Source organism: Porites lutea, chromosome 3 (genome assembly GCF_958299795.1).
Source record: "Porites lutea chromosome 3, jaPorLute2.1, whole genome shotgun sequence".
In the NCBI taxonomy this organism is placed as follows: Eukaryota; Metazoa; Cnidaria; class Anthozoa; order Scleractinia; family Poritidae; genus Porites; species Porites lutea.
In genome coordinates, this window is record NC_133203.1 from 25,965,965 (window position 1) to 25,977,810 (window position 11,846).

General features: G+C 37.9%; 1 protein-coding gene across 1 annotated transcript in view; it reads right to left on the reverse strand.

The window, feature by feature from the left end:
* Positions 1-540: 540 nt before the first annotated feature.
* LOC140932049 (protein white-like) overlaps positions 541-11,846 on the reverse strand; it is a 35,616-nt gene continuing 24,310 nt past the window's right edge. Inside the window, exons 9-18 of the mRNA XM_073381712.1 lie at positions 11,265-11,491; positions 8,399-8,504; positions 7,137-7,268; positions 5,629-5,721; positions 5,401-5,458; positions 3,976-4,053; positions 3,438-3,543; positions 2,326-2,426; positions 2,016-2,098; positions 541-796 (exon numbers count right to left, since the gene is read on the reverse strand). Coding sequence (XP_073237813.1) covers positions 695-796; positions 2,016-2,098; positions 2,326-2,426; positions 3,438-3,543; positions 3,976-4,053; positions 5,401-5,458; positions 5,629-5,721; positions 7,137-7,268; positions 8,399-8,504; positions 11,265-11,491 — 1,086 coding nt within the window. The 3' untranslated portion in view covers positions 541-694. The remainder of the gene's footprint in view (positions 797-2,015; positions 2,099-2,325; positions 2,427-3,437; positions 3,544-3,975; positions 4,054-5,400; positions 5,459-5,628; positions 5,722-7,136; positions 7,269-8,398; positions 8,505-11,264; positions 11,492-11,846) is intronic.

An 11,846-nucleotide genomic window follows, 5' to 3' on the forward strand; every position in this document is an offset into this window, starting at 1 on the left:
AGCAACACTATGCGGGATCATAAAAATTTGTTTAACTTCCTCGAGTGTGAAATGAAATTCATTTTGCAGCTTGTTTACATTAGTTGGAAAAAGAGCCTTTCTGCTTACAAGTAAAGTATAATAGTCTTTGGATTTCTTCTTTGTGACATCAAATATATTATTGTCAATTTTTAGAGAAAGTTCACCTGTTGTTGATTTACGAGTACAATTTATTAAAATGGAAGGAATGGAGTGTCGAAGACCTGCCCAAACTAAAAAATTAGTTTTAGAAATCCTGTTAGAAACTAAGGAAAAAGAATCTTTGTTATTTAAGTCAAAGGATAGATCGCTGATGTGAACTACACCAGCTTCGAAATAGCTTTTATAATAAACTGATTTATTATTAATAAGTATTTGTTTGTTATTCCAAACAATATAACGCCAGTCTTTTTCTGAAGAGAACGTATCTCTAAATTCTGACCACCACTGCAGTAATTCTAGATAGAATAGAGAAATATTCAGTGGAAGGATACTAACATCATAGTTGCAATGAAACAAGAAAAGGCCGCCAAAATTTAATTTATCAAATTAAATCGAATGACAAATTTATTAACTTACTTAATCAAATTTATCTATTAAACATCAAAATAACAAAAATATGACAAAAAAAATAGAAAAAAAGGATGATTCAGCAACGTTTCAAGACTTTTCATGTCTAAGGTCTTCTGTAAGCTTTCCTTAGCAGAAACAGAAATGATATTATTCGGAATCCAACGGCTAGAGCTAATAAGGCATAAATGTCGATCATCACATTGTCCTAAAAAGAAAAAAAAAATGTCAATGACAATTCGGTTGGTTGCTTCTCCGAAAGGAAACTTTCTCTAAGTTTATTTCTTGTCGTCTCACAGAGAATATCTCAAAGCTCCAAGTATCCCTACAACTGTAGGGATCTCCATTTTCTCCTCATTTTCGAACGAGCCGTCTCTGAGTTGGCACAAGCCTTTGTTTCCAGGCGAGGCTAAGTAATAATAACAACAACAACAACAACAACAACAACAACAATAATAATAATAATAATAATAATAATAATAATAACACAATAATAACACAAACTGGACTGACTAAGGTACATGTAGTTACGTGAAGTTGTTATCTTTCAAGCTAAAACGTGGGCAAATAGACAACTGGCAATAATGTTTCACCTCAAATAGAGTCTTGAAACTGTTGAAGGTTTGTGCATAACATTTTGTATCAATGTTACAATCCCCCATTTTACCTACAGATCGTATTACAGACATTGTTTTTGGAAGTCAACTGCTATAGTCTGTCAGCACGCTTGGTCAACGCTATTAAAAACTGAAATGCTGTGACCTTCGAGCAATGGTTTTCTTACAACCATACGAGATCATACCGGGTGGTCGCTTACAGGAAACAGAAAAGAAAAGAATTTGTCAAATTTGCGGCCGTCGCGGTCGTTTAAGAAATTTAAGTTACGGTCGGTTATTAGAAAGTTTTTGAAACAGACTACTACTACTACTACAACTACTACTACCACTACCACTACCACTACCACTACCACTACCACCACCACCACCACTACCACTACCACTACCACTACCACTACCACTTCCACTTCCACTACCACTACCACTACCACTACCACTACCACTACCACTACCACTACCACTACCACTACCACTACCACTACCACTACCACTACCACTACCATTACCACCAAAACTACCATCCCCACCCCGAAAAAGTATACATGAAAACCATTTTTTCCTACTTTATGTCAAAATTAAGCCTATTAAAAAAAGCTTTTTTTTTTTTTAAAAAAAGTGCAAATCCAACTGATAAAGTGCATGCCATTGATGTTTTAACATGCAAAAAACCCGCTTATTTTCGCAAGAAAGGGTTTGCACTTGGCTTTGGAAAAGGCCTATTAAAGCGGACTCCTTCCTTTATTTTAACTTCGGCCGACCACGTCTTTAAATACAGTAAATAGGTAGATCACTATAAGGCCTTGTACCAACCTTATCTAACGCAAGGTAAGTGATAGCTTCATCGCCATTATTAATGCAAGGAACGCCGGTTCTGTTTTCTTGGGGTGTGCAAGCTGCGTAAGCAAGATAAAGAATACTTCACTAACTTGCACTCTTGCGCTTAGATGGCACTCAGTCGTCATGATCAAAAGAGAGTATCACCGTTCATCGTTATAACATTGTGTCTTTCTCTTCAAAGTACTTGACCGTCACTAGGTTATAACATGCCCTAAACTGGCATATTGCGGTGATGTGATTACATTGAAAACAATTGGTCAATTTAAGGCTATAAACTGCATACCTATATTTTCATAACCGTCCCACTGGTTTACAACCAAGGTTTCAAATCCATATTTAAACCACGAAAGATACTGTAGCCATGACAACCAATCTGGTATTGTGCTGAAATGATATAACATATTCGCACTATCATGAGTTTCTCATTGATTCAGATTCTGAGGCGATGTAAGGGAGGTGAATTCTAGTCAGTGGTGCGTAATATCTCAGCAAAGTACGACAAGAAAAATAAACAAGATGGCGGAGCAATTGTCAGGAAAGTGTGTACGTTATGACATACCTCACAATTTAAGCACTGTGCACTTTTTCGTTTCTCGAAGAACGAAAATAATAAGAATTAAGTAGATCTTTGTATGTTTCACAAGTTAAAGAGTCATTTTAAAAACGGAAGACTAGCCACTGAATTTCCACACGGAAAAGGAATTCCCTAGCTTATAATTCTCGATGTAATGAAGGAGGGATTCTGTGCTAAGCTTTAGTGTCCAGCATTATCGAAGCTTCTTGTTGAGTACTAGACATGATCGATGAATCGACTAAGCCTTTTAAGAGAAGCAAATAACGCCCTGGTAATATGCAGAATGTTTACCACTTTAACCTATGACCTTGTGGTTACTAGCCCAGATGTTCACCACTCTAAGCGATAGAAAACTCGTTGGACCTTAAAGATCATTATACAAAGGTAAAGGCTTGCACTGTTTATAGTGGAAAGTGCACTTGGCTTATCAAGCTAGTTTACAGGCACTCCAATCAAATACTTAGAAACAAATAATTCAAATACAACATAACAGGATAAAAACCCCCAACTAGCAGAAGGCAACCAGTTGGCTGTTTACAAGTGTGGCCTAGGATTGAACTCGGATGACCGAGAACAAATCCAGCAAGTCGCCAGAGCGGGACTCGAACCCGGGGCCGCCGGATTGTGAGTTCGACGCGCAGACAACTAGGTCACGCTGTCGCCCTGTTTCGAATCCTATTGGGAATACGCCATCATTCCGCTATATTTGGTCTGGACAAACTACATTTTGTATCTGATCAAACGACGACCCTCATCTCGACACCGTTCACCTGACCGCGCTTCAAATAAAAACATCCAAAGCACAGCGATATGACACTTACTTGTTTTTAACGTAGAATCCGCCAATAAGTAACAGAGGTAGAAGTAACGGGGCACTGATGGCAGAGGCGGCTGGTACAGACGGTGCGACTGTGGATACGATATACCCTATAACAGGAAAAAAATACAAATTCATGGTGAAACATATCTTCTGGAAAGACCACGTTACAAATTGCGAACTATATGGTAGTTTAGAAAGAATGCCCACTGCTATCAGACCGTACGGAATGGAAGAATTGCACTATCCTGGCATGTTCTTCGTGTTGGGCAGCGCATCAGCTGATCACAGCATGGATCCCATGATATTGGAGGGGTGCAAGAGGATGTCCGACAACAAGATACACATGGGGGATTGTTGTAATTACCATCGAGAGTTTAAAATGATTTTGCTGTTTCGCAACACTGGTACTAAAATGTCGTGGATAATCATTTTTTATGCTTGAATATTAAACATAAGCCAAAAGTAGTTGCATACAGTCGCTACAGAAACAGTATCAACAACACAAATTTGTTGAGCGGTACCATAGAGATAAAACATACCATAGGATACAGCTACTACGCTGACCAAAGCAAGGATCCCGTATGCATAGATGAACCTTAGTACGTTTTCTCGCAAGCCTGAAAATATCAGATAAAAAATTTTTAGATAACAAAACAAAAGATAGGGGAAACCAAGGCAAAAAGTTGTATAACACCTAGCTATCGATTGATTCGAAAGGCGATGAAACTTATGTAGTTAAAGATGCTGACCTAACAGATAAAAGTTTAGCTGTCGCCGCTATTGTAGAGTCAGCTTTAAATATCTTCTAGAAAGCGTAAATAAAGTTTTAAAAGCATCGGGAATAAAACTCCGCCGCAATGATTATTCCTCGTTTGTTTTAAGGTGATCTATCGATTATGAAATACCCCCAAAAATAAACGTGGAAGTTAAAGGTTGTTTAGACGTCTTGTAAAACATAGGCATTTACTCCTCTTAAACCTTCTTTCTACAGTGAAAACAACGGTCTGGCGGCTGACCGTTTTTTTTTCTTTTCTGTAGGAAGGACATGTACAAATATTGCTGTGATAATTATTGCATAGTCGCATATCTAAGAAATGAAACTAATCTTTTTTAACACACTTTTTACTATGGATGCGGCTACACTAGCCCTTTTACCCAAGGGCAAATGGGTTAAAGTATATAACATTTACCGAGAAAATTAATTTTTATCAAAGTTATGTTTGTCTGTGCAAATATTAACACAGCTCCGCAATCAAATGAAAACGTTAACTTGCAAATTAGACAAACATGCTTGCTATTGGTATAACTTAACATCTTAGTGCAAGTCGTGCCTGCCGAGGTTCAGTTGTACCCCATCACAGATTCAATATGATCGTGACTACGGACACATGAACATCAACTGTGGTATAAGATTTATAGAAGTCTTTGTTTTGTAGCTGATTGTTTTTGCTTGTTTGTTTGTTTGTTTTTTTTGTATCTATTCCTGTTGTTGTTTTTATTGTTAAGGTCTATTAATACTTCACCAGGCAAATGAGAGCCAAGTTTACACAGTCCTCTGGAATTTAAAAATTATAATTAACATATTGCATTTAAAGCGGCTTTACATGGAGACAAATTCCTTAAATCTCAAAAATATTGTTCAGCCATGTTTCCCATGGTAATTCTCGATCATCACCTGGAGTCTGATTGGATCGCGTTTGGTGTAGATGAGATTTAAAAGGTTAAAAATAGTCGGAAACGTTCCAATATTCATGTCAGTCTTCAATGTTTACAAGGACGTTTACCTGCGCCCCTTGGGCAGTTTATCGCCGTTTAACCGCAAACATGAAAGTAATCAAAACCTAGAACGAACCCAACCCGAGCTATTTCTCAGAGGGGATATGCAGCCTTGGAGAAAAGGTCTAGTGTAACCGCACAAGAAGCCTATGATGGGCTCCTCACAGCATTTAATATAACTTACTTACCGATCATCCAGTAGGCGATTGTAATCAAAAGAAGGGGATTGAATAAAAAAAGAGGTGCCTAGAAATTGCAAAAAAAGGTTAGTTTCTGCTAAAAAAAAAAAAATAATCAAAAAAAAAAATAAAATAAAAAGTTATCAAAACGGGACTCATTATAGGGGTCGTCGCCTCTTTCATTGCTTTAGGTTTGACATAAATTGCGTCGATAACAACGCTTTACACTACACTCACCTCTGCAAAAGTCTTGGACAAAAAGTAAACGTCTGTCCGATACATGCCATTATGGTGCTCTCGTAAAAACACAGATAGCTCGACTGGAAAAGTCTAACAATAATAAAGAAAAAGTTTATCAAAATGCATTAAGGTGGCTCGATCCGGTATTTTTGTAGGCACACCTATTATAACACATTATCATGATATTAGTTTTTTTTTTCTTGCAATTAAAATTAATATCACGTGACAATGACGAACTCACAATGGCCTGCTCTCCATTTGGCTTGATTCGCTGAATGGATAGGGCGTTGTGTCAGGTCATCGTAAAGGTCAGGATTTGATTCCCGGTTAAGCCTCATTTTTTTCAGGTTCATTCGTTGTCAACCGGTTAGGTTCTTCATTGAAATGCAAAGATCATGTTTACTTTCATATCCTTATCCAAAAGGTCTAGATAGCAGCAACAATATAGATAGTCGTATAAACATAACAACTTTCTTTAATTTTCCAGACATGTTTCGACGGTACATCCGTCATCTTCAGTGTTACATATTTTGAAATCGCCGTTGAATTTAAAGTGCGCGCGATCTTACAAAGTTCGATACATTTATCAACAAATATATTTCTAAATATATTCAGACAGCAGTCAAGGGAGGGAAAACACAGCCCTATTCAGGAGTCGAGCCCCAGGAAACGCCTAAGTTCTTCTTCAAAATCCCTTACGTTGGGCACTTCTCAGTCACGGCACAGAGGAGTATACGCAAACTTGCTAACCGGTTATATAAACCTATTGATTTAAGGTTAGTCTTTACTACTTTCAAAGTCAGGAATCTTTTTAATGTGAAAGATGCTGTCCCTGAGGGGGTTACGCACGCGTGTGGTCTATAAATTTTCGTGTGCAAGTTGTAATGCGTGTTATGTTGGTGAAACCAGCCGACACTTCTCCACACGAGTGCGCGAGCACTTACTTTCAGACAGGTCTTCGAACGTTTTTAAACATCTGCAGGGTTCAGAGTTTTGTAGAGCATCCTGCACACCGGATTGCTTCGAGATCCTGGACTCTGCAGCCACTAAGTACCAAGTGAAGCTTAAGGAATCCATGTTTATAAAATGGGAGAAGCCCGATCTCAACCAGCAGGTGAAACACATTAACCTGACTCTCTCCCTGTAAAGAACTAAGCGTCACTCATTTAACTTTGTTTTAGTACGCAATATTGACAACGCAATGTAACGAACTTTGTAAGATCGCGCACGCTTTAAATTCAACGGCGATTTCAAAATATGTAACACTGAAGATGACGGATGTACCGTCGAAACATGTCTGGAAAATTAAAGAAAATTGTTATGTTTATACGAATATCCTTATCCGTAGTTAAAGTCAAGATTCATTTCATATATTTCAATTGGCTGACGTCTCAATCGTCCTGGCTTATGAATATCAACATGCTTTGGTAACTTCTTATGATGGCCAATTGATAAAATTAAAGACAGAGGCATATGACGATTAAGGTAAATTTTCAAACACTTACGAAGATGACAGATGCAACGTTGTTAAACGTAACAGACGTGAGAAGAAAGAAAATCGCTCCAGATATATTCTGGATACCAGCTTGATCCACCTTTGTTTGGAAGTAAATTATTCCGGCTATGAGACCTACGAACTACACAAGATAGTAGGCAGATATCAGTCATAGCACAGGCTATTAATCTGAAATACCAGGGGCACCCACCGACTGTTTTCTGTACAATATCTGTTCGGCGAAGGCTCAAGCAAATTATTTCCTAGAATTTTCTTCTGCTTGATGACGGCTAAAAATTTCTAGATGCATGTTCCATTCGTGTACAATTTTCGAAGCTTATCAAATGAATTCCCTATGATATTATTACATGTTAAATTATTCATACTTTTATTTTACTACCCAGGTCACACTATTTTTCGTAGAAAAAGGAAACCAAAAATTTTCCTATAGGAGAGAGGGATAAAAAAAAATCTCACTTTCGTAAAACGTTAAATTGCACTTTAAATTTTCGGAAAAATAATACTAAAGCCCTTCTAATTTCGAAAAGTCTTAAGTTCCCCTGTGATGACGGATCAGACAAAAATTTTGTAACGCCGCTTAGAATTCATTTCTAGAGATCTAAAAGTACTTTGGATAGCCTAAAAAGTGTTTTAAACGTATTTTGGAGGAAACTGTCGTTGGGTGCCCCTGAAATATCAATTAGGCTTTTACCTATCCGAACATTTGTTAAAGGGGCCGCTATGTCATACTATTTGCTATCTTTTTAGAAAGACAAAACTTGTCTTCACATCAGTTTAATTCAAAAATTAATAATGGTGCAGTTTTGTTATTGAAGACTATTATTAAAAGTTATTATGGCTAGTGCCCCTTGATAAAATTTGTTTGATATTGTTGCAGCAACTTTACCACTGACTTTTACGCTGATGCTGAAAACCGCACAGATTGTCGAGAGCCGACATTTGTTACGCCAACATTGTTACAGTTAGAAGATCGTAGTCAGCCTGTTTTATTAAGAGGACGAAAAATGAACGGCAGGTTGGAAGTATTTTGCCTAAATTGAGAACAACTGAACTTCGATCAGTGAACTGTTTGAACCCAGGAGTCATTTCTCAAGTAGGTCGAGCATGATCGTCCGGGTAATCGTAGTCCGTAATAGGACCGTCTGACGTTTCAACAACCTGTGCGGTAGCCACTTCAGAGTCTGTTGCCCCGGCATATGACAGAAAGAACATAAATCTCAACCATCTAGATATGATGTCAGTGGCTCTTACTATGCTCTGATAGAGTCGGACTCTAAAGATAACGACATCTCGATTAAAGGTGAGCCAGGATCGCCAGAAAACAGAACGAAACTGTTTGATCCAGGACACTTTGTACCTGAGATAGAAAAGTCAATATTAGATGGGTGAGTAATGCATGCAAAAGTTAGGTAATAAAGCCTTTTGCGAGAGTCATAAAGAGGGGGAGACAGCAGAAAAACGTCTCTAACATTTAAAGTTGTTATCGCAATAATTGCAATTTCCTTATCCTGGCAAATATCGGCGAGTTTTCGAAGACCTGCATTAGTAAGACGCTGTATTGAAAAACAAACAAATAATGAAACAAACAAACAAAGAACAGAAAGTCAAATTCTTTCTCCCGCGTTAAATCTTTCGAATAAAACGTTGCACTAGGAAATTGTATACGAAGAACAAACGAAGCACTGCACTACGATAAGTGTTCGTTCTTTTTGCTTCTTGTCGTAATTGTCTAAACTCTCTATCACCTCAGATTTTGCTGTCTGTTAAGGTGACTCGACCCAGTTTTTTGGGGGGGGTACCATCCTACTTTGAAGCTCTCTGGTATCCCCACCTTTACTTTTATCGTAAGTCTAACACATAGAATGGATAACATATAGATCAATCTACAATATAACTGTATTTTTGGCGATCGGAGTAAATGTCACGTGGTTATAATGCCACGCCCCTTTGAGGTCTGAGTCGAAAATCTGCTGTTGCCGCCATTTTTTCGTGAAAATCTCTCGGCTACACATAGTGCGCATTAGTGCCTTGCGCTGAACAGAGTTTCACCAAAATCGCAAAGACCCAATTCGAGAAATTCAGCGGTTTCCAAATTTAGGTCATAATTTATGCGAAAATGATAAGCAAACTTTACACGGATTATATCTAATAAACTATGAGATTCATCTTTTTATTTTGGGCATCGTTATAACAAATGGGTCCTTGCAAGTCAGCAAACCGCTTTACGGCCTTGTAAATGCGCGCGATTTCGAGCAAAGCAAACATATAGAAATTATAGTTTTCGCTATTTGTTGACGTTTGTCAGCGTTTAAGAGTCCTTCTCACCAAAAAAGCATTTTCTTAAAAATTCGTAGTCTTTTTTCCTTCAAATTTTTTCAGGGCCACAATTGATTAACTAACTACCCGGACTCTGAATTTCATGGTCATTGAAAAACTGTGGCATTATCTTCTATAAGCCCAAACTTGAGTAAACATTGAAGATTTTTAGCGTTTTGGCTGAGTTTGTGCTTTGGGAATTGTCTATTGTTTCTAGTCTGTCATGATACAGCATTCTTGTTCAGCACGCGTGCAATGACCGCGCTTGGCTGACTTCCAAATGCTCACCGAGATATAATAATTTTGGTACAGTGAGACAGGCCATCGCGTGATACATAGAGGTTTAACTCACAATTTTTAATCAATTCTCGTGCTTCTTGTGCCTTTGCAAAATAATCAAGAAGTGCTACATACTAAATCTACTTACTATTAAAAAAAATATCATTTTTTCATAGGTTTAATGCAAGCCAATAATTAAACCAACTCGTGACGGGAATATCTCGGTGAGCATTCGGAAGTCAGCCAAGCGTGGTCATTGCACGCGTGCTGAACAAGAATGCTGTATAATGACAGACTAGAAACAATAGACAACTCCCAAAGCACAAACTCAGCCAAAACACTAAAAATCTTCATTGTTTACTCAAGTTTGGGCTTATAGAAGATAATGTCACAGTTTTTCAATGACCATGAAATTCAGAGTCCGGGTAGTTAGTTAATCAATTGTGGCCCTGAAAAAATTTGGAGGAAAAAAAACAACGAATTTTTAAGAAAATGCTTTTTTGGTGAGAAGGACTCTTAAACGCTGACAAACGTCAACAAATAGCGAAAACTATAATTTCTATATATATGTTTGCTTTGCTCGAAATCGCGCGCATTTACAAGGCCGTAAAGCGTTTTGCTGACTTGCAAGGACCAATCTGTTATAACGATGCCCAAAATAAAGAGATGAATCTCATAGTTTATTAGATATAATCCGTGTAAAGTTTGCTTATCATTTTCGCATAAATTATGACCTAAATTTGGAAACCGCTGAATTTCTCGAATTGGGTCTTTGCGATTTTGGTGAAACTCTGTTCAGCGCAAGGCACTAATGCGCACTATGTGTAGCCGAGAGATTTTCACGAAAAAATGGCGGCGACAGCAGATTTTCGACTCAGACCTCAAAGGGGCGTGGCATTATAACCACGTGACATTTACTCCGATCGCCAAAAATTTTATGTTATATTGTAGATTGATCTATATGTTATCCATTCTATGTGTTAGACTTATGATAAAAGTAAAGGTGGGGATACCAGAGAGCTTCAAAGTAGGATGGTACCCCCCAAAAAAACTGGGTCGAGTCACCTTAAGATTATTTATTTCGACAAACGAAACTGACGCGATTTGAGTTAAATAACAGTTGATTCAACGTTGGCAAAGGTAATGGAATCAACGATCATTTGTTATGGAACCGAAACATGTTGACGGAAGCGTGTTAGAGCGCAGATTTTTTATCAAGGTTGCAAGAGATCCTGCGGTATTATGACCCTTTACAACTGAAACTAGGCAGCTTATTTCTGAATTACCACTAAATGGTCGTTTTCACACTAGAGACTGATGGATCCATCTTCAAAATCCGTCAAAATTGACGGAGAAAACAGATAGTTAAAGTCAGGCGGCTTGTCCATCCAATATTAAGACCGTTCCATTTTTCAAATTAAGACGAGTATTATCTGTCTGACGCGAATAATCCAACGAATAACCCGTCTCAGACGGATAATCAGTCTCTAGTGTGAATGCGGCCAAGGTGTAATATTCTTACGGCGAACGACGAACAGCAACGTCTTCATCTTTGAAGGAATCCTGAAATAACATGTAATTCAACGACAGGCGCTTGTTAGCGTATCCGGAGTCCGCTCCTTGATGTCGAAAATGCGCAAGAGTACAATGAGACAAGGGGTAGTAAACATAGCAATTGACATATTGGTGTCGAAATAACCTGGAAATGATTGTTAAATTAAAAGGGGGACAACATAAACGATCCAGAATCTAAGAGAAGGGTCCAGTTCAAAAACCGCAATATCTTTTCAGACTTGGCTTTGTTTGTCAGACAGTTTGAATTTGCATTAGAGCCCCAGAAACAAACTTTTGGCTTCAAAAATAATAAACAAATGAAATTTGTTCTATGACGTTCATAGACTGAGATACATCACACTAGTACCAGTGGTTAGTCCATCATCCACCTCTCTGCATAGCACTTTTATGATTACGGCCACTCTTATCGCTGAATAGAAATTTGTATCTCTCAGCCAATATGTTAAGCTACTTCGGTTAAATAGCAGCATTTTTAATTTTTTGAGGTCCCAAAACTGTCTCATTTTTGCTAGAGATTATATTTCGCGCA